Raw genomic sequence first — 24,281 nt, 5'->3', positions numbered from 1 at the left:
TGCACTCATATAAACGCAGTGTTTTAGATGCCCATGTGAATGAGTTCTAAAGTAGCTTGATGCAGCTTAGAATTAAGTCAAATGTAGGTCAGAAGGACTTCAGGTAGGGTTGTCACCCCGGCTAGTAAAACTTTTACCAATGCAATAGGGAAACAACCAGAAGGCCAGACCCTAACTTTTGATCTCAGAAGTAGGGATGAGCCCGATCCTGCGTTTGGCTAGAACATCGGGTGTTCGCCGAATAGCGAACAATTTGGGGTATTCGCGGCAAATTCGAAAGTCGCGGAACACCCTTTAAAAGTCTATGGGAGAAGTCAAAAGTGCTAATTTTAAAGGCTTATATGCATGGTATTGTCATAAAAAGTGTTTGGGGACCTGGGTCCTGCCCCAGGGGACATGTACCAATGCAAAAAAAAAAGTTCTAAAAACGGCCGTTTTTTCGGGAGCAGTGATTTTAATAATGCTTAAAGTGAAACAATAAAAGTGAAATATTCCTTAAAAATTCGTACCTGGGGGTGTCTATAGTATGCCTGTAAAGTGGCACATGTTTCCCGTGTTTACAACAGTCCCTGCACAAAATGACATTTCTAAAGGAAAAAAATTCATTTAAAAGTACTCACGGCTATAATGAATTGTCGGTCCCGACAATACACATAAAAGTCATTGAAAAAAATGGCATGGGATTCCCCCACAGTCCATTACCAGGCCCTTTGGGTCTGGTATGAATATTAAGGGGACCCCTGAACCAACATTTTTTTAAAAATTGCTTGGGGTCCCCCCAAATTCCATACCAGGCCCTTCAGATCTGGTGTGGATATTAAGGGGAACCCTGCGCCAAATTTTTTTTAAAGTGGTGTGGGGGTCCCCCTCAAAATCCATACCAGACCTGATCTGGTATGGATTTTACGGGGAACCCCATGCTAAAATTTAAAAAAAAAATGGCGTGGGAGTCCCCCCAAAAATCCATACCAGACCCTTATCCGAGCACGCAACCTGGCAGGCTGCAGGAAAAGAGGGGGGACGAGAAAAAAAAAATGTCCCACAAAGTCTTCTTCTTCTTCTCCTGCTCCGCCGACGGACCAACGTGACGTAACTGGGTGACCCTGCCCCCCTCTGACGCTACGGGGAAGCCATAGGGATGTCCCCATGCGTCAGAGGGGGGCGGGGTCACCCGGGGATGTCACCGTGTAGCCCCGCCCTCAGTTATAAAAGAACTGTCACCTGAGAAGACAGTCATTACGGCGGGTGCCTCCCATGGAGGCGGATCAGTGGCGGAGTGCGGGTTTTTTGTTTTTTTTTCTTTTTCGGTCCGTCGGCGGAGCAAGAGAAGAAAAAGAAGACTTTGTGGGACATTTTTATTTTTTTATTTTTTAATAAAGGACTTGTCCCAAATCGTGTCTTGTCATTTTTACCATTTTGACACTTTTTTGTAAAATGGTAGGGGTACATTTGTACCCCATTACCATTTCACACGGGGGAAGGCCGGGATCTGGGGGTCCCCTTGTTAAAGGGGGCTTCCAGATTCCGATAAGCCCCCCGCCCGCAGACCCCCACAACCACCGGGCAAGGGTTGTGGGGATGAGGCCCTTGTCCCCATCAACATGGGGACAAGGTGCATTTGGGTGGCTACCCAAAAGCACCCTCCCCATGTTGAGGGCTTGTGGCATGGTACGGTTCAGGAGGAGGGGGTGCTCTCTCATCCCCTCCTCTTTTCCTGTGGCCTGCCAGGTTGCATGCTCGAATAAGGGTCTGGTATGGATTTTTGGGGGGACCCTCACTCCATTTTTTTTTTCATTTTGGCACGGGGATCCCCTTAAAATCCATACCAGACCCAGGTCTGGTATGGATTTTGAGGGGGACCCCCACGCCATTTTTAAAAAATTTTGGTGCAGGTTCTCCTTAATACCCATACCAGACCTGAAGGGCCTAGTATGGAATTTGTGGGGACCCCCACGCAATTTTTTTTTTTAAATTTTGGTTCAGGGTTCCCCTTAATATTCATACCAGAACTAAAGGGCCTGGTAATGGACTGTGGGGGGATCCTATGCCATTTTTTTCAATGACTTTTATGTGTATTGCCGGGACCGACAATTCATTATAGCCGCGAGTACTTTTAAATTACTTTTTTCCTTTAGAAATGTAATTTTGTGCAGGGACTGTTGTAAACACGGGAAACATGCGCCACTTTACAGGCATACTATAGACAACCCCCAGGTATGAAATTTAAAGGAATATTTCACTTTTATTGCTTCACTTTAAGCATTAATAAACTCGCTGCTCCCGAAAAAAACGGACGTTTTTTAAACTTTTTTTTGCATTGATTCATGTCCCCTGGGGCAGGACCCAGGTCCCCAAACACTTTTTATGACAATAACTTGCATATAAACCTTTAAAATGAGCACTTTTGATTATTCATGGTCGTGTCCCATAGACTTTAACGGTGTTCGCGTGTTCGAACTAATTTTTTGCCTGTTCGCATGTTCTGCTGTGAACCGGGGGTTGTTTGGCTCATCCCTACTCAGAAGCATCTCCAGCTGATACAATATGCAGTGGAATGATTCTGAAATTTACAAATGTAGCAATTAAGAAATTGGATGAAAGGTTTAGCACTTGGAAACACTTTTTGAAAGATACGTAGTGCATTTTTTTTTACAACTATATAGATCAGACCAAAATAAGGGACAAATGAGGAAGAAAGAGGGACTTTGGTTCCAAATCAGGGACAGTCCCTTGAAATCAGGGACAGTTAGGAGCTATGATATTAGGACATATAAAAACTATCCAATAAATCTGTATGCAGTCAGGTAGGCTCTTGCACTGCATAATTATTGATAGATCTATAGAAGATTATATAGTAAAGTGTGTGATGAGCTTTACACTGAGAACAGGAGAAGGGATGCACATGCAGTGCACTAGATGCAGAAATGTATAATTTCTTTTTTTGCAAATGTGTTTCTGCAAATTTATCTTTTCTCAGGAACATCTTGCTGTTGAAATAATATAATGACAATATTATAATTGTTATAATGGATGCATATATGTCTCATGTAGTAAAACACTTGCACATCCTGCTATATTACCAGGCTGCTACTATAACCCCTCTAAAGAATGTCTTGCTGCAGAACTACAGCTATATCTTACTATGGCAACACACCAAAACAAATCCTGTCATGGTAACACATGCTAACAATGCATGCTACTCTTGTGCTGTATTGAAATCATTTTCATTATAGACACTGAAGAAATGACACTTTGCTACAATGAAAGAAGTTAGTGTACAGCTTGTATAACAGTGTAAATTTGCTGTCCCCTCAAAATAACAAAAGTGAGTACACCCCTAAGTGAAAATGTCCAAATTGGGCCCAACATGTCAATATTTTGTGTGGCCACCATTATTTTCCAGCACTGCCTTAACCCTCTTGGGCATGGAGTTCACCAGAGCTTCACAGGTTGCTATTGGAGTCCTCTTCCACTCCTCCATGACGACATCACGGAGCTGGTGGATGTTGGAGCCCTTTCTCTCCTTCACCTTCCATTTGAGGATGCCCCACAGATGCTCAATAGGGTTTAGGTCTAGAGACATCCATGGCCAGTCCATCACCTTTACCCTCAGCTTCTTTAGCTAGGCAGTGGTCATCTTGGAGGTGTGTTTGGGGTCGTTATGTTGGAATAATGCCCTGCAGTCCAGTCTCCGAAGGGAGGGGATAATGCTCTGCTTAAGCAGTGGCGTCACTAGGGTTGGTGTCACCCGGTGCTGAAAAAATTGGTGTCACCCCCCTCCCCCCCGCCCTCCACCAAATATAGTCCCCCCTCAGTACAGACCCCTCTCCGCTAAGTACAGATCCTGCAGTATAGATCCCCCTCCCTCAGTATAGATCACCCTCACTAACAACAGACCTCCACCCTCAGTGCAGACCCCCCCCATCAGTACAGACACCCCCCCCATCAGTATAGACCTCCAAACTCAGTGCAGACCCCCCATCAGGGTAGAATCCACCCCCTTAGTGCAGACCCTCCCCATCGGTATAGAATCCCCCCTTAGTGCAGACCCCCACAGTTTAGACACCCCCCCTTTTGTGCAGACCCCCATCAATATAGACACCCCCTCTTAGTGCAGACCCCCATCAGTATATAACCTCCCCTTAGTGCAGACCCCCCATCAGTATAGAATCTCCCTTAGTGCAGACCCCCCATCAATAGAGACACCCCCTCTTAGTGCAGACCCCCATCAGTATAGAATCTCCCTTAGTGCAGACCCCCATCAGTATAGAATCCCCCTTAGTGCAGACCCCATCAGTATAGAATCCCCCTTAGTGCAGACCCCCATCAGTATAGAATGCCCCTAGTGCAGAGCCCCCATCAGTATAGAGTCCCCCTTAGTGCAGACCCCATCAGTATAGAATCCCCCTTAGTGCAGACCCCCATCAGTATAGAATCCCCCTAGTGCAGACCCCCATCAGTATAGAATCCCCCTAGTGCAGAGCCCCCATCAGTATAGAATCCCCCTTAGTGCAGACCCCATCAGTATAGAATCCCCCTAGTGCAGACCCCCATCAGTATAAACACCCCTCTCCCCTCCCATAGCGCCCCCCCTGCACATGTCCATCTACCTCATCTACTAATCTACTTAGAGTGTACAGTACCTCAGTACAGTGTGGCCGCGGACGTATACACACAGAGGTGTGTGTCACTCGGAGCTCCTCCTCCTCACTGGATGTAAACAGAGGAGGAGGCAGCTTCAGTCCACTCCACGGGGGACACAGACTGAGCGAGATAAGAGGCACAGGGCAGAGGGCGGTGTCAGCGGCTGCGGTTCTGCTATACACGGGTGTCACCCCTCTGGCGGGTGTCACCCGGTTGCGGCCCGCACCCCCCGCCCCCACCTTGCAACGCCACTGTGCTTCAGTATGTCACAGTACATGTTTCGTATTCATGGTTCCCTTAATGAACTGTAGCTTCCAAATGCCAGCAGCACTCATGCAGCCCCAGACCATGACACTCCCACCACCATGCTTGAGTGTTGGCAAGACACACTTGTCTTTGTACTCCTCATCTGGTTGCTGCCACACACTCTTGACAACATCTGGACCAAATAAGTGTATCTTGGTCTCACCAGACCACAGGACATGGTTCCAGTAATCCATGTCCTTAGTCTGCTTGTTTTCAGCAAACTGTTTGCGGGCTTTCTTGTACATCATCTTTAGAAGAGGCTTCCTTCTGGGATGATAGCCATGCAGATCAATTTGATGCAATATGCGGCATATATTGAGTGTAACTTGTCCTGTTAAACCAATGTATGGTCTTGGCTACCATGCTGCAGCTCAGTTTCAGGGTCTTGTCAATCTTCTTATAGCCTAGGCCATGTTTATGTAGAGCAACAAAATTTTTTTTCAGATCCTCAAAGAGTTCTTTGCAATGAGGTGCCATGTTGAACTTCCAGTGACAAGTATGAGAGCTGAGAGCGATAACACCAAATTTAACACACCTGCTCCCCCATTCACATCTGAGACATGTAACACTAACGAGTCACATGACACCGGGGAGGGAAAATGGCTAATTGGACCCAATTTGGACATTTTCACTTAGGGGTGTACTCACTTTTGTTGCCAGCGGTTTAGACATTAATGGCTGTGTGTTGAGTTATTTTGAGGGGACAGCAAATTTACACTGTTATACAAGCTGTACACTCACTACTTTACATTGTAGCAATTTCTTCAGTGTTGTCACATGAAAAGATATAATAAAATTGTTTACAAAAAATGTGAGGGGTGTACTGTATATACAGTATATACACACAGTATGCATATCTATTGTGTGTGTGTGGGTGTGTGAATATATATATATATATATATATATATATATATATATACATATATATTTATGATTTGCCTATATATACTATTGCAGTAGAGAATGCCCTGGGGTTAGATAACTGCCAGGTGGCAGATAAACATATACAGTATATAAAGCACACCGCCAAACATGAAGATGGCTGTCACTAACTAATCACATATGTGTACTATACCCCAAGGAGAGTCTGTTTCACATAAAGGTGCAGTAGAAGAAGATAATAGCCTGTACGCTGCTTTACTCCAGTCTTGCTTTTACAACAACTCAAGTCCAGTAAATATCTACTTTAAAGAAGAATTCCAGATATGGATATTTTATACATAGTTACTTTGATCCAGCTTGGACCAATGTACCTATGTGGGCCATACCTGGATGATGATGCCCCTGGAAGCTGGAAATAATTGAAGTAGAAACTGCACAGTGGTGTAGTGGGTAGCACTCTCACCTAGCAGTAAAAAGCTGGTTCGTATCCCAACCACAACATTACCTGCCTGGAGTTTGCATGTTCTCCCTGTGCCTGAGTGGGTTTTCTCTGGGTACTCCAGTTTCCCCCCACACTCCAAAGACATGCTAGTAGGTTAATTGGCTTCTGTCCAAAATTGGCCCTAGTATATGTGAATTGGGGACCTTGGATTGTGGGCTCCTTGAGGATGTGAGTGTGCGATATATGTGTGGAGCGCTGCGTAAATTGATGGCGCTATATGGGTATCATAAATAGGGATAATTGTAGACACGCACCCACACTCACTCAGGTTGAACTGGATGGACTGGTGTCTTTATTCAACCTTACTAACCATGCTATTCCAGTAATCTCCACTTCCTTCCGGATCCAGTGACAAGCAGCTGCCCTGAGGCATTGAGAACAGAGGAAGTTGACCAATTCGCATGGGCGTCATTTGGAGAATGCTTTGCATTTTCTGAATGAATGCAAAATGTTCTCTGACTGGGTGAGGTGAAGAGTGTGACATCACCACTCTGCCTCTCCCCCTTGTCTAATTAGAGAACTCTTCATTTATTCACAGAATGTAACATTTTCTGTGAATGGCGCTCATGCCGAGTGGCTAACCTCCTGTGTTCAGAATGCAGCAAGCCAGCGACTTGCGGGACCCGAAAACCGTGGAGATCATTGGAGTAGCGGTGTCTACTTCAGTGATTTCCAGCTTCTAGAGGTATCAAGCAGGTATGAAATATACATAGTTACATTGGAGCTGGACCAATGCAACTATATAGAAATATCCATACCTGGAATTCATCTTTACATAGCTGGTACATAGCAGACACTGATCTGAGGTAAGCTGTATCAAACCAAGGTATGTAGGCTCATCATTCTAAATGTGTATTTTACATCATAAATTTATTCTAAATGGCATTAAATAGTATTTCACAGTTTTGGTCTTTTAATAGACATTTAAAGTAAAATGTATCTAACCCCCCCCCAAAAAAAAAAAAAATTATATATTAGATGACCAGTCCACAGATGTTGTGGCTGCATTTCTTTTTTTTTTTTTTTTAACACAGAAAATGTTTATTGAATAGTCTGTACATTACACTTGAGTTTGATAAACATATCATATTTACAGGAGCATATGCAGTCAGTTACCACACTGCAAGATGATACAAAATTTGAGATATATTTAGATCGATTAGGGTCTAGAGCGGTCTACTTATCCTATTTGTTAGTAGACTTTGCTGGAAATAAACAAAATAAGTCTCATTCTCATCTACTCTGAATTTGACATCAACCTTTTATGCATTATATCGTCGCTAATATTAGGTCTATTCCCCATAAAGTTCCATTTGTCCTAGGAATATTTCGCTAGGAAGAGGGGGGGGGGGGGGGGGAAACCAGAGGGGGGAAAGTCAGGAAGACAAGAAAGAATTAAAGGGTTAAAGAAGATGTAGAGGATATCGTCTGCAGGGATAGAAGAGGGAGTGAGGGAAGAAAAGAGGAAACTAAAGGAATATGAGGTCAGGAGAGGTCTCCATGGAAGCACACTAGTGTCTTTAAAGAGTACCTGCGCCATAGAAGGAAAGGGGAGGGAGGGAGAGGGGGTGACGAGGATTATACAACCTCACCTTTCCCAATAGGAACACCATCGGGTCAACTTTTAACTGTAGTCCTGCCACTCCATTTATATCTGTCACTATGTCGTGCCAATAAGTCTGGAGAACCGGGCACGACCATACTACATGAAAGAAGGTCCCCACCGACTGTCTGCATTTGGGACACCCATCATCAAGCCCTGGGTAGATTTTAGATAGTCTTTGTGGGGTATAGTATACCCTATGAAGGAACTTCAGTTGCACAAACCTGTCCCTTGCTGAAATCATAAAAGGGATGCATTGCTGTAGGCCTTCTGACCAGTCCTCCTCAGTCAGAGCCGGGATGTCCAACTGCCATTTATGAAAAAGGGGAAGCATTTTGGAGGTATCTTTGCATGTGAGTCTGATGTATATAGAGGATAGTGTGTGATCTAGATGATCGCTCAGCAATAGGGATTCAACCGAGTGGGCGGACAGTTCTATCCCACGCGGGAACTGTGCTCGAACCGCATGCCTTAGTTGCATGAAGCGAAAAAACATCCACGAGGGTAAGTTATATCTAGCTCTCAGTTCCGCAAAGGTGAGAAGCCGACCCTCTCTAAATATGTGTCACAATGTTCAAACCTCGTGTCTGGCCCAGACCCGAGGGTCCGGAACAGAATGGAGGTGCGGCATTGTTGGGTTGCCCCAGAGTGAGGTATGTGGGGAGATAGTATTGCCACTAGTAAGATATGAGGAGACCTGCTGCCACACCCCCACCGTCGTTTTCATGGGCGTAGTAACTTGAGAGCTGTATCTCGGGCCTCTGTAGACCAAATTGCTAAGTTCAGAGTATGAGCCTAAAATCGCAGCCTCCAGATTAACCGCCGGATTAGTGTTATCCTGAGCGAACCACCAACGTACGGTAACCAGTAGCGCCGTCCAATAGTATTTCTTAAAATTTGGCAGGGATAAGCCTTCCTCTGTAAGCGATAACTGCAGTGTTTGTTTGGCTACCCTGGGTGTTGTCCCAGCCCATACAAAGGAGGTGATGGCTTGATCTAATTTGAGGAAAAATGAGTTTGGAATGGGGACCGGGGTGTGACGGAAAACATATAGGAATTTTGGGAGGAAGGACATCTTGAGCAAGTTCACTCTCCCCACCGGGGTTAGTGGCAATGTTTTCCACACCGCACAACGTTGGATGAGTTGATTTAGGATGGGATAGACATTGTCAGCTAAGTAACATTTCAGATCAGATTGAATCTGAATGCCTAAATATTTAAATTTAGCAACTTTTTTGAGGGGAAGGGGGGGGTCCGCCACTATTAAGGTGTCCGTCAGGGGGAATAGGAGTGATTTCTCCCAGTTCACCCTGATCCCTGAGAAAGCACCAAATCTGTCAATAATGGACAGGGCTGCTCTAAGCAATTGCTGGGAGTCACGAAGATACAATAACATATCACCTGCGTAGAGGGAAACCTTTTCCACTAGGGGCGGGAATGAAATGCCGCCCACCTCAGAAGATGTCCTAAGGAGCTCCGCTAGTGGCTCAATCGCAAGAGCAAAGAGAGCCGGCGATAGCGGACAGCCCTGCCTAGTGCCTCGGTGGAGGGGAATAGAGGTCGATAGAACCCCACCAGTGCGAACCCTAGCCGATGGACCAGCCGGATCCACTGTATGAATTTGGGCCCTATCCCAAACTTGTGTAGGATTAGCCATAGATATTCCCACTCCACCGAGTCAAAGGCTTTCTCTGCATCCAGGGAAGCCACCACACCAGCCCCCCCCTCAGCAGTTGGACTTGCTAAGATAGTATAGAGTCTACATAAGTTAATATCTGTTCCTTTGCCCGGCATGAAGCCAGTCTGGTCTCCATGTATTAGTGATAGGATAACCGTGTTGAGTCTGGTAGCCAATACTTTTGCAAGTATTTTTGCATCCACGTTTAACAGCGATATAGGCCTATACGAGGAGCAAAGCTCAGGATCCTTACCAGTCTTGGGTATTACGACTATCACAGCTCTGGACATAGAGGGGGCAAAGAATTTAGTTCAAAGGAGGCAGTTAGGATCTCCAGTAGTCTAACAGCTATAGTCTCCATATGTGACTTATAGAATTCCACTGGAAGTCCATCATCCCCCGGGGTTTTTCCAGATTGTAAGGAGTTAATGGCATTTTGGAGTTCTTTGAGGGTGAACGGAGCATCTAGCCTCCCACGGGCCTCCTCCGACAGGGAGGGCAATTTAATCGTCTCCACATGCGTTTGGAGATCTGTATTAGAGTATCTCACTTTGGATGTATATAAGTCCTCATAATATGAGGCAAAACAGGTATTTATGTCTCTGGGGTTAGACAACAATCGCCCTGACACATCTTTGATATTAGCCACTGTAGTTGTTACCGATTGCTCCCTGGAAAGCCACGCCAGAAGTCTCCCGGTCCGCTCACCCTGCTCAAAGATACGTTGTGACTGATGTAGTAGGTGTGTTTTCGTGGCTGCTACCCTAAGGAGCCCCACCTCACACACTGCACACTGCAAATCTGCTCTGAGTACCTCATCTCTAGTATTGGTGTATTGAGTTTCTAAGTCAGCCGCTCTTCGCTCAGCCTTGAGCAGAGCTGCCCCAGTCTGACGTCGGGTGCGAGCAATCGCTGTCCGATAATGGTTCTGAGCATGAAACTTAAAGGACTCCCAACTGGAGGCAGGTGTCGTAGCAGGAGGATTGTCAGCCCAGAAGTCCCCCATTGCAACCTCAGCATCCTGCTCTATACGGTCATCTGAAATCCAAAAAGGTGATAGGCGCCAAAGACAGTCGGTGGGGACAGGATTCACATTCAAACTAAGTAACAGAGGAGAGTGGTCCGATATGCCCCTGGGCAGGTGAGAAATTTCATGAACCAAGTTAAGAACACTGGTGGTGGCAAAGACTAGATCAATGCGGGACATAGCCCTATAGGAGGCCGACTGGCAGGTGTAGGATCTCAGCAGGGGATTCTTCCAACGCCAAACGTCCGTAAGGGCAAACGTAGAGGCCCATCTGGACAATGGGGATTCCATAGCCGTATCGGGCGTCAGTCTATCTAGACTCGGGCATGGTGGCATGTTGAAATCCCCCGCCAAGATCACATTGTCAGTGGAGTATCCTGCAATAAGGGTGGTAATCTTATGGAGAACCGCCAACGATGCCGGTGGGGGTATATAGAGTCCCACAATTATCATGCTTACATTGGCAATAACCGCGTGCAAAACTATGAATCTACCCTCGGGATCCAGGTGCAGGTCTAGCAATGTAAAAGATAAGGTCTTGCGTACCAGTATACTGACTCCCCTGGCATATGATGAGAATGTGGCATGATAATAATGGCCCACCCACGGCTTTTTAAGACTCAGAACCCGACCTCCAGTGAGGTGGGTCTCCTGTAATATACAAACATCCAGGGAATGTAATTTGAGGAAGTAAAAAATCAGTGAGCGCTTTATTCGGGAATTCATACCCCGAACGTTCCAAGAAATTAGCTTTACGGGGGCCATAGGGAGTCAGAGTACATTGCGGTAGTGTTTAAATTGAGGGGCGCACCTGAACCCCTAGAGGGAAGACCCAGGCCCACTTCCCATAGCACATCTTGAGACATGACATACATTGGCATCAAATAGCATAAGTCTGTGTAATATATTGTAAAACATTTCTGTGTAGAACATGTATAACCCCCCTTCCCCAAACAAACAACCCCCCCCACCCCGCACACCCCCCAAACTTGGGTATGCCTGTTCCCCGGAACCAAAAAAGGTCATTGACCTCACGGGGTCATGTACTAGATGAGAAGAAGTAGATAACGTCCACTTAATGAACAGAGTTTCCAGTCTAAGGGAGATGCCGCCATCAGCGGGAATAGACGTGTATTTCACCTGGCCAGTGCCAGGGGCTCAAACCAAAATTATTAAGAATTTTCCCACCTTACCCCCCCCCCCCCAGAAGCACATCCAACCAGAGCAAAATATTAGTCTCTACCCACGATCTCAAGGGCAGAGGGCGATCAGCCAAATAGTGGTACAGTCAACCGGTAACAGCCCATTTGCAAGTGTTCTCGCTGATCCAGTCTCGCCCCGCTATACCTAGGCAGAATGGGGGAAATATTCAGGCGTCCAGGAACTAGGGCAGTCTTTCCCATATCAAACATAGGGTAGCCACAACCCGGTTAGTGGATGTCCAACACAGTTTGCAAATGTCAGTTTGTAATCAAGTCGAGGAGTGCAGTCCCTTCAAGGTTTCCATACCCAGCGTTAGACTTACCCCCTTTGCAGCGCCAGCAGGGCATAAGAGCAGCTCGTGGGATGTAAGCATGAATATTCCATAACGGCGAAAAGTTCCACATCACCATGCCGCCAGCTCGGTGAATAGGTTAGGGGTTAGAGTCATGAAGCAGCATGTACAAAGAAGGGATATCCACATACCTAATGTCTGGGCAGGGTGTTCAGCCAGCGCGAGGCCTCATCTGGGGATGTAAAAAACCGGACACTCTCGCCATCTTGCACACGGAGTTGGGCAGGGAACAGCATGCTGTAGCATATGCCCTGAGCTCTCAGGGCCTGCTTCACCTGGTCAAACGACTTTCTCTGCTTCTGGGTGTTCATGGAAAAATCCGGGAAAAACATCAGGCGGGCCGCCTCGTGGCGGATGTCAGCCATTTTCCGGGCCTCACGCAGTATCAAGTCCCGGTCCCTGTAATTGAGCAGGCGGAATATAAATGTGCGAGGCGGGGTTCCAGGCGGGCCACGGTTCGGTGGCATCCGATGAGCCCTCTCAATTACAAATTGGGGTGAAAAGCTCGCCCGAGGGAACAGTGTGCGAAGGATTTTCTTTGTGTAGGTAGTGGTATCAGGGCCCTCCGATCCCTCAGGGAGTCCTATGATCCTCAAGTTATTGCGACGATTGTGATTTTCAGAATCCTCGGCTCTCGCTTCTAGGTGCTTAACCCTTACTTGCAGTGTGTGCAGAGAAGCCGAGTGATCTCTAATCGTATCCTCAGCTTCCCCCACCCGACATTCAACTTCAGTCACCCGCTGCCTCACCTTTTCAAAATCTTGTCTAATGCGCCCAATGTCCAGCTGCACAGTATCAATCTTTGTTGTAAGTGTGGACAGGGAGGATTGACATCCCGTTATAGCTTGCATCAGAGCAGCGAAATTGCTTTGTTCAGTGAGAGCAGGGTCCGGGTCCTCCGTCTGAGTCGCCATATTGCTCGCTGCCTCCACGTGTGCGGCCGCTCCAGATGAACTATTCCGGCTATTATTCTGGCTGTGTTGTTCCAGGCGGCGCCAGTTCCGTGTCCGCATCAGCAGGGGGGGAGCGGGAAGCACCTCAGAAGAGTTTGGGAAAGTTCAGGATGGGTTAGAAGGATCAATTCCCCGTGATGGCTGCAGAGCTCCCTGACTAGACGTCCTGCACCATCGCCATCTTGGACACGCCCATCTGTGGCTGCATTTCTAATAGCACACTTTCTGTCCCTGGGTAGCTAATCTCCCTCACTCTACTGTATCTATAAAGGGAGCCATGGTTGTCGCAATATGCTGCCTAAAGATATGAATTACAAACACATGATTTTTCGTCTCCATTACATGGGCAGGTGAGGTAGTTTTTTTTTTTTATCTTCATTTAATGCAACAATTTATAATAAAATAATACAAGCAATCACACAACAATGCTCACTTATCCAAAGGTGAGGTAATTTGTAGTTTACAGAAGGTAGCTTGGAAGGAAGATAAATTTATCCGCTATTTTATCACAGAAAGTGACAAGGACACTGTATTTCTGGCAAAATCGCCAGGCATTTTCTATACTTGCTGAAAATGTTTTAATTGCAGCCAACTCATCTAGGTACTTGAGCTAAAAAAAAATCAGTTTTTCTTCTTGGGTTATTTAACCACTTCAGCCCCGGACGATTTGGCCGCTCAATGACCAGATCATTTTTTGCGATACGGCACTGCATCGCTTTAACTGACAATTGCGCGGTCGTATGACGCTGTACCTAAACAAGATTGACGTCCTTTTTTGCCACAAATAGAGCTTTCTTTTGGTGGTATTTGATTATCTCTGCATTTTTAAATTTTTTGCGATATAAAAAAAAAAAACGACAAATTTGAAAAAAAACACAATATTTTGTACTTTTTGCTATAATAAATATCCCCATTCTTTTTTTTTTAGTTTAGGCCGATATGTATTCTTCTACATATTTTTGGTAATAAAAATCGCAATAAGCGTATATTGATTGGTTTGCGCAAAAGTTATAGCATCTACAAAATAGGGGATAGATTTATGGCATTTTTATTATTATTTTTTTTTTTACTAGTAATGGCGGCGATCTGCGATTTTTATCGCGACTGCGACATTATGGCGGACACATCGGACACTTCTGACACATTTTTAGGACGATTGACAACTATACAGCGATCAGTGCTATAAAAATGTATAAATGTCACTGGCAGGGAAGGGGTTAACACTAGGGGACGATCAAGGGGTTAACTGTGTTCCCTGACTGTGTGTTCTAACTGTAGGGGGAGGGGACTGACTAGAGGGGATGACAGATCGTGATTCCTAGCTGTTAGGAAGTCACAATCTGTCTCTCCTCACAGAACAGAACAGGGATTTGTGTGTTTACACACACATGTCCCTGTTCTGCCTCTCGTGCCCGCGATTGCTCGCGACCGTCGGCCATGAGCATCGGCACCCTTGCAGTGCATCAGGTGCGTGCGCGCATCTCTGGCGGCACTTGCGCGCCTGCTATCCCGCTTAAAGGAGTCGACATATAGCTATGACGGCTCGCGGGAACGTGCCGACCTGCCGCAGTATAATGACAGCGGCTGGTTGGCAAGCAGTTAAAGAGGAACTTCAGATTTTTTAAAATTCAAATTAAAGGTCAGTAGCTACAAATAGCTGCTTTTTTTTTTTAAAAAGAGGTCCTTACCAGTGCCTAGGGGTCCAGTGCTGTCCTCCCACAGCCGGTTCTTCTTAGGGTCTCCAGAGCCACCATATTGGATATGGGAGCCTATTGTGAATCCCAGTCAGCTATCCACACTGCTCATGTGCAAGATTTGGGATAGAGTAAGGAAGGGTTATAACCTCTGTCAGTTTATGTACCATTGGGGAGATTCCCCTTCACTTCCTGTCCCATAGTATAGTACAACAGTAAATAGGACAAATAGAGAGGGTAGATCCTCCTAATAGGAACACAGGCTCTCTATTTATCCTGGTGATCATTGTAATTAAGACAAAGAAGCACTGGGAATTGTTTTTTATAGAAGGTGAAGTAAAAGCTTCAAGTAGGATTTCTATTCACTTTGGTAAGTCTTCTTATTTCCTGTTGTGCATCCAGGACAAAACAGAACATTTAACCATTTTAGTTATTTTAATCCATGCTAGTCATTTTTCTTTATTTAGGTGAGTGGAAAGTAGAAGAGCTAAAAGAAAACAAGCTATCTGGAGATTTAGGCCTTGTCCTAAAGTCCACAGCCAGACACCATGCCATTTCATCCAAGCTCTATAAACCTTTCACCTTCGAAGACAAACCTCTGATTGTCCAGTAAGTGTCCTCCCTCTTTCCTCTGTGTAGTAAATTCCCATGTGTATCTTTTTTACTGTTTGCACCACAATGTTTGTTTGCTGAAGATTGTGCCATAACGTACCCCACCAAGCTATAAAAAACATAGACAAGTGTAGGCAGAAAAAGACCAAGAAAACCAAGTCTTCTCCATTTTTTAACATTTTGTTTTTACTTTTGCCTGAGTATAGACCTATTTTTAATCTAAGCATATTTCAGTGAAAGCATAACTATTCCCAGTAAGCCCTTTTCCCTTTTATGAAAGTAATAATAAGAATACTGTAATTTGTAGCTTTTAATATAGTTTTATATAATATGGCTTTAATATATTTGTTAAAATATATTAAAATAAGATAATATATACTTAGACTCTTAGATCCATCAGGACACCATTGTTCACATTGAAGGAGAAGTACAGCCAAGCGTGTTTGGCTGTACTTCTGTAGATTACAGCAGTGCAGTTTGTTCTGCACTCCTGTGACCTGTTTTCAGCAGACAGCAGGCTGAAGCCCGGTGTCCGCTGACGTTACAGAGTCGGTCCAGGCTCGGTAAAGGTCGTGACAATGGAGTCAGGATCCACCCAAATGCCTGGACTGGCACTCTGCTCGGCCTCTCAGCGAGCCACTGAGAGCCTGAGCCAGCCTCTCCCGCCTCTTCCACAGCCCATCGATCTAGTGAGCGCGGGGGGGGGGGGGAGCTGTGAGAACTGAGCGATTGGCGTTGTTTGATTGCTCGGTTTTCAGTGTTAGAGGTGCTGGGGGACAGATGCAGCATTGGACTGATGCTGCATCCATCTAGGTAAGTATGATTCTGGGAAAAAAAAATCTCTTTTAAGTTAGGCTATGTGCAAAGTACATTGAGGGGACTAAAGTTAGATAGAAGCTGACTGGTTGTCTTGCACAGCTGCTCCAAATTCTGTCTGCTGCAGTTTTGATAAATCCCCATATTAACCTTTAACTACATTGAAAAACTGCTTAACTGCTACAACCTTACAGTATATTTGGCTTTGGGAGGTTAATGCACATCATTGCTTATTGCGCTATATAATTAATAAAAGCCTGTGTCTAAGTACAGTTATTAAAAAAAGTGGACTGCCAGGTTTAATGTTTGCAAACCCCGAACAATGAACTCTTCTTTGTTCCCTTTTGATCAGTTAAATATATAGTTGAAACTGTTTTGCTACCTTTCATCTATAAGGCCTGGTTCACACTATAGCTCTTTAAAAAAACGCAGGGCTGCCATTCATTCTTAATCTAAATACGCAGCGCGTTTGGGGGTGTGGTAACCACCAGAGAAATGCATGCTGCAAAAGTACAATGCGATTACCCAGCTGCTGTGTTTTCAAAATGGTGCAGGAACCTTTTTCCTACATGAAACGCAAGTAAATGAATGGGCTACCGTGGCCACGCAAACGTGGCCTGCAGAGCTGGACTAGTGTGAAACACGCCTAAATGCAGATAGAACCTGTTGATCCTGCCAGATATGTAAGCTGACAACATCCTGTGCTCTGTGCTTGTTCTGCACTCTTATCAGTTAGCATTGTTCCCACTTCTGTTTGTGAATTACTGGACACATCTACTTTATAAAAATTATGAGAGGGGAAAGTGTTCTGTAGTCCTAACACATTATCCAAGGCTTCCTCCATAGATGCAGCAAAATGAGTGAGCATTATCACCCTAGGATAGGAAGTGTAATACTGGCAAGAGCACTGGGCAGTGGCGGCTGGTGGTATATTTAAACAATGCACCCACAGCCACCCCCCCTCCCGGCCGGTCGGGTCGGTCACCAGCTCCGCACTTACCCCATTTATCAGGCTGTGCTTCCTCCGAGCGATGTTTTCCCCTGCGTCTCCTCCTCTTCCGCATCACAACATCTCCTCCCTTCTCCTCCTAGTTGGCCAATAGGATCGGTTCTCCTTTCAGCCAACCAGGCGACGGGTCTCCTGACCCTCTTCCTAAATGGCCAGGAGGAGAATCAAGAAGACATTGGCGAATATTCATTTGCTATTGTCACACAACTGGGTGGGCTTGGGGCGCAGTGCTCTGTGCCCTGAGCCCACCCTTTTTTCAAGCCTATTAGAACCTCTGGCTCTATTTGGGAAAAAAAACCCATTGGAGTCCATGCGTTTGGCACCCCGCATGTAGATTAGGGGGCTGGACGCATGGGTAGGGCCCTGCATTACGGGCCGCCACTGTCACTGGGTGAAAAAAAGGGATAATAAAAGCTTGATTTGAAAAAGTAAACTAATGCGGCAACCACGTCTAAGGACTGGCAAGCAGAAATATATTACATTTTTGTTCTTGGGTTTACATTTGCTTTAAGGAGCTCCTAAATGATAAGCCATTTGCCATCCAATCAGAAATTATCTTCTACTGATCTACCAGAGAAAATTTAAATTTTGAGCAGTTGTCAGTTACTTCACAATGCACATTACCAGTATTCATTACCTTTCATTATCCTATATGTCGTACTATATTGTGCATTACTATATGCAGAATTATTTCTTGTTATCTGCTTTCTATTTTATTTTTACCCAGGTATGAGGTGAATTTTCAGGACAGCATTGATTGTGGAGGGGCATATATGAAGCTCCTCTCCCATTCGAGCAGTTTGAATCTGGTGTGTGAGTTGATCTTATTTTGTTTTAACAGATGTTTTATTATTTACTCCAAATGTAAAGCTAGAAGTAGGCAAATCATGTCATCACACAACTGGTGGCCATGGAAAATACTTTAAGTATCGCAGTTGAAATGAGGAGATCCCCAAAAATACCCAGGAGGCAGATCTTGGGGTGGAGAATGTTTGGGAGGCCTATCGCCGATGAAATGAAAGACCCTATTTCTGTCCAAAAGTTCTGAACTATTGGACAAGTCCAGAAACAATGTAAAAAGTCTGCCGTCTTGCCACATTCTCTAAAACAGTCCGCTGTGGGAGTCAAACCCATTTTATATAACCTAGCAGGGGTTAGGTGGGATAAATGAAAAAATGTTATGTTAATGATACGGTCTTTGGATGATATTACTGAGGTCTTGTATGTATCACTGAATTCTGACCAGTCGTCCTCTGTAAGCGTAGAGTCCATAAAGGTCCATTTTGTCTGAGCCACTCGGAATCTAGGGTTACAGTCAGTCACAAGGGCAGCATAGTATGTGGAAATAAGTTTAGTGGGGTCAGGGTGTCGCAGTACTTTCTCTAACGAGCCAAACTGGGCACGGATGGCGTGTCGGAGTTGGTAGTAGAAGAACATACATGAGCGTGGTAGGTCAAAATCAACCCGCATCTGTTGGAAGGATTTAAATCCCTGTGTGTCGTATAGATGGCACAGGTATTTAACACCATCATTGCGGGTCAGGTAAAGAGCTTAGTTCTTTAAAGTTGGGGTTAAACCACAGAGGGTTATTAGGGGACGTTGACCATGGTTCTTTTGAGATTTTGGAGACAATTATTTTAAACAATGAGAGCGAGGTAGTTAGCATAGATGTGCCTGGCCTCTGTATATGATATTATGGAGCGTCTCTAGAGAGGAGGCAATGGCTCCCTCAGTGGATCTACAGGCATTTGCTGCAACGGGGTGGAGCCAGTCATGGATATGGACCAGTTGGGAAGCCAAATAATATAAATAAAAGTTAGTGAGCACTAAACCCGCCAAATGCGCCAGTAACCTTAATGTCTCTAGCGCCACTTTAGAGGATCTACCATTCCATAAGAACGCACTGCTGACTACTCTGTTGCCCTCTGTTGCTCTCTGCTTGCCTTTTTTTGACCACAGCTTCCAGAGTTCACTTCTTCTTTAAAAAATTATTTGCATTGGATTGCTTTACTGCAGAATGGCTACATATGTAACAATTTATAACAAACATGTTATACTTACCTGCTCCGTGCAAGGGTTTTGTACAGAGTGACCCGAATCCTCCTCTTCTGGGGTCCCTCAGCGGCGCTCCTGGCTCATCCTCTTTCGGGGTGACCCCCCAGGGAGTCCCTTTCCATGGTGGCACTCATGCAGGCATGCTCCCGAGTCCTGCTGCTGCGTCCATTGACACAGACGGCAGGACTCAGCCCCCGCCCCTGGCTCGTGTGTCACTGGATTTGATTGACAGCAGGGGGAGCCAATGGCTCCTGCTGCTATCAATCTATCCAATGAGGACCCGAGACAGTGGCTGGAGCTGGTGTGCTCGTCCCCATCACTGGAACGGGTTCAGGTAAGTAAAAAGGGGCTCTGGGGGGCTGCTGCACTACAGAAGGTTTTTCACCTAGAAATTGAACTTCCATGGATCGATTCCTCCCCTCCTCTGGTGCCACATTTGGCACCTTTCAGGGGGGAGCGGATACCTGTCAAATCCAGGTATCTGCTCCCACTTCCGGGGAAAGATTGCCGCAATATTGTGTGGCGAACTACACAATGCCCGGCCATCCTCCTTCCCCCCGCTGCCTTCTGGGAGACACACAGATCCCAGAAGACAGCAGGTACCATTCACAAAGCGCAGCGCGACTCGCGCATGCGCAGTAGGAAACAGACTTTGAAGCCATAAGGACTGTTTCCCTTAGTAAGGATGCTGGCGCCTGCACCCGCAGCCGAGGGATGGGTCGGCTTTGGGTGCCAACGTTGCGGGCTCCCTGGACAGGTAAGTGTATATATATATATATATTTAAAGTCAGCAGCTGCAGTATTTGTAGCAGCTGACTTTTAATTTTTTTTTACACAGGCGGAACTCCTCTTTAATGCATAGAATGCATTAAGGTGAAAAACCTTGAGGGTTTACAACCCCTTTAATAGCAATAGATTTTCTGTCTTTGCAGCTGTATGTTATTATTCTGTGTATGCAGAATGAATCTGCATAACGTAAGGTTATTCTCATGATCTAATAATGTATGGAAGCAGCGCTAAATCAATAGGTGATTAAATCCTGAATCATGAATGTTAGTTAAAACAAAAATATTATAGGTTATTGTGATGACACTAAAACTTATTTTGTGACAAAACATAAATTATAAAGTGACACCCAACTAATTTGTAAAAAAAACATATATAATCAGTTCATAATAGTCCATCAATAGGGGCATAAAATGAAATGTTTTGAAAAACAAAGTTCAAAAAAGAACAACCAATTCGCAATCCAATTATTCTATGAGTGTCCCCATGTTCCAAATATTCAGTGCTTCCACCAACAGGTGGCACCAGATAAGAAAGCCTGTTACCGGGTCCTGTAGACCATCATATAATATGGTCAAATGCACATGTTAAATCCCTTTGAATCGGAAGACTCCAAACGCCAGATACGTATCCAGTCAGGGCTGCTGTCTACAGCTGAAGGTTCTGTGATCTGGTTAAGGTTTTTCAAACTTTTATGCCCCTGTTTATACCCTTATTGATGGGCTTTTATGGACTGATTATATATATTTTTTTCTCAAATTAGTTTGGTGTCACTTTATAATTTATGTTTTGTCACTAAATAAGTTTTAGTGTCATCATAATAACCTATAATATTTTTTTGTTTTAACTAACATTGATTCAGGATTTAATCACCTGTCTATTGATTTAGGGCTGCTTCCAATCATTATTATATTTTGTCTGTTGGTGTCACAAATTGCTTAAGCGGCTGCTCATCTATAACATATATGTTCCAGCGTGGGTTTTCTATATAATTCTTTCATTCTCATGATCTACCCATACATGTTATGTGGTTGTGACTTTATTTCAGGAATTCTGATTATTTGTAATATAAAATAGTTTTGTTTTGTTAAAAGAATCTACTCTTTTTTTTGAGCGCTGTATCTTTGCTTAGGCTAACAGGGCCCAGGCCTAGGGTGGCACTTTGCAGGGAGGGCGACAAAAAAGCCGCATCCCTACATGATGCAGCCTCCTCCCAGCTCCCGCATGAAAAGATTCCCCGCTGGCTTGTGCTACACCCAGTAGACCCAGTCCTATGGGGCGGACTGGACTGGGCCCGGGGGGCAGGGTCCAGGAGGCAAATCAGTCTGACGCCCCCAGAAAGCGGCCGCACTGCTGCCTGCTGGTATGATAATACCGGCTGGTGAGGACATTCGGACAGATCAGAAGCCGCCGGCCGCAGTTAATACAACTGGTCTGGCGGGCGCCAATACTAAGTGTGGCACTGCAGCCCAATGCTCTGCCTACCCTCCTCCCCGACATCTTTGGGAGAAAGTTACGATATGTAACTCCCTCCCAGGCTCTGTGTCAATAGCGCGGAGAAGAGAAGAGAGGAGGGAGACCAGAGCCCCCCCACTTCAATATAATTAATTTCTTTAAACATCCTTGTCTTTGCTTAAGCGAGCATATTGAATTGCATCTTATACAATTAAGACTTTTAATTATATATGATGGCAATAATACTTTAGACCTGCTCACCTCATATGTGTTATCACAATATGTCACTGGATTAGTAAGATTATTCCTGTCTTATAAGATAGTTGGACTTGTGTTTGCTGCCACTGATTATTTCACTTATTTGTATAATGACTGGGGACTTTCTAGTCATTATACAAATAAGTGAAATAATCCTATATTTACAATCAGTGTCAGCAAACACAAGTCCAAATATCTTACAAGATAGGAGTAATCTTACTAATCCAGTGACATAAGGTGGCACTGATAATGCTGCACTGATGGGCACTGATAAGGCTGCACTGATGAGGTTGCACTAATGGTCACTGATGAGGCTGCATTGATGGCCACTGATGAGGCTGCACTGATGGCCATTGATGAGGCTGCGCTGATGGCCATTGATGAGGCTGCACTGATGGCCATTGATGAGGCTGCGCTGATGGCCATTGATGAGGCTGCACTGATGGCCATTGATGAGGCTGCACTGATGGCCATTGATGAGGCTGCACTGATGGCCATTGATGAGGCTGCACTGATGGCCATTGATGAGGCTGCACTGATGGCCATTGATGAGGCTGCACTGATGGCCATTGATGAGGCTGCACTGATGGCCATTGATGAGGCTGCACTGATGGCCATTGATGAGGCTGCACTGATGGCCATTGATGAGGCTGCACTGATGGCCATTGATGAGGCTGCACTGATGGCCATTGATGAGGCTGCACTGATGGCCATTGATGAGGCTGCACTGATGGCCATTGATTAGGCGGCACTGATGGCCACTGATAGGCTGCACTAATGGGCTGCACTGATGGCCACTGATGAGGCAGCAATGATGGGTACTGATAGACTGCACTGATATGCTACACTGATGGACACTGATAAGGCTGCACTGATGGCCACGAGGTGGCACTGATGAGCTGCACTGATTGGGCTGCACTGATGGGCACTGGTATGTTGCAATGATGGGCACTAATAGATTGCAATGATGGGCACTAATAGATTGCAATGATGGGCACTAATAGATTGCACTGATGGGCACTAATAGATTGCACTGATGGGCACTAATAGATTGCACTGATGGGCACTAATATCCTGCACTGATGACCACTGATGAAGTGGCACTGATAACCTGCACCGATGGGGTTGCACTGATAGGCTGCACTGATGGGCACTGATAGGCTGTACTGGAGGCCCCTGATAAGGATGTACTGATGGCCACTGATGAGGCTGCTATGACAGGGCAGGTCTTAAACAGGAAGGGATGAGGCCTTGACAGGAAGGGGTGGGTCATATTTAAATTAGAGGGTCCACAAGTTGAGTCAGGCCTAGGGCAGCACAAACCCTAAATATACAACTGGTTTTTGTGACTTTTCATTTAATTTTCTTCCTTTTCCTTCATCTTCAAGATATTTATTGATTTCACTTTATGTCTTATACAGGAGGAATTCCATGACCGGACTCCGTACACAATCATGTTTGGACCAGACAAATGCGGAGAAGATTATAAACTGCATTTCATCTTCAGGCATAAAAATCCAATAATTGGGGATTATGATGAAAAACATGCAAAGCGTCCTGATGTCGATCTAAAAAAGTATTATACAGACAAAAAGACACATCTTTATACCTTGAGTATGTTTATTTCTGTATGGTTAACACCCTTCAGTAAAGTAGCAAACGGTCTAGCTAGACTTTTTACCATAATTACGTATGTAGCGGTGTAGTTGCCACTAGTAGCAAACATGCACCATATCTGTTGCCAGACCTCTATATATCACAACTGAGACAATGAACAGCCTTTTGCTTTGTTTTGTTTTTGTTTATTGGGGGATATAACTTGGTTGGGAAAGGGGTATATGGGATGCCCATAGATCAGATCCCTTTGCCATCATATTTAAACACTTTATAGATTAGAACAGCCTTTCTCAACCTTTTCAACACAGAGGAACCCTTGAAATAGTTCTCCTTTCTTGGGGAACCCCTGCTAAAAATTAGAAATCTACAACTCGTGATACAATAGTGTGATGGTCAGTGAGAGGAATGGTCCTTACACTTGTGGTCATTGGGAAGAATTACCTCCTTACAGATAGCTAAAAAGATCAATGGTGTCAGTGGGAACTTATCTGAGAGGCAGAAATTGCCCAATGCTGAAGGAACCCCTAGCAACCTTTGGAGGAACCCTAAGGTTCCACGGAACCCTGGTTGAGAATCACTGGATTAGAACATAGCTTGAGACTGAAGAATGATGCACATTTATAACAGTTACAGTCTCTTCCCTGCATCACCATGCAGACTATTGCTCCTCCTCTGCGTAACTCCTGCAGACTATTGCTCCCAGAAATTCCTCATCAATTACCGTGTAAAGATAAGGACTTCACCCATGACTGTGTAAGGGGGAAGTTTCCAGAAATCCTCTCCTCCTGCACAAACTTATACTGAAGCACATTAATTTCCTGTTGCATCT

General features: G+C 45.1%; 1 protein-coding gene across 1 annotated transcript in view; it reads left to right on the top strand.

Moving 5' to 3' along the window:
- CLGN (calmegin) overlaps positions 1-24,281 on the top strand; it is a 94,028-nt gene that overhangs the window by 37,019 nt on the left and 32,728 nt on the right. The window contains exons 5-7 of the mRNA XM_073604098.1: positions 15,312-15,453; positions 18,009-18,090; positions 23,257-23,449. Of these exons, the coding sequence (XP_073460199.1) occupies positions 15,312-15,453; positions 18,009-18,090; positions 23,257-23,449 (417 nt within the window). The remainder of the gene's footprint in view (positions 1-15,311; positions 15,454-18,008; positions 18,091-23,256; positions 23,450-24,281) is intronic.

Source organism: Aquarana catesbeiana, linkage group LG01 (genome assembly GCF_042186555.1).
Source record: "Aquarana catesbeiana isolate 2022-GZ linkage group LG01, ASM4218655v1, whole genome shotgun sequence".
Lineage (NCBI taxonomy): Eukaryota > Metazoa > Chordata > Amphibia > Anura > Ranidae > Aquarana > Aquarana catesbeiana.
The sequence above is the reverse complement of the archived record's forward strand: the minus strand, read 5'-3'. Positions and strand labels throughout refer to the sequence as shown.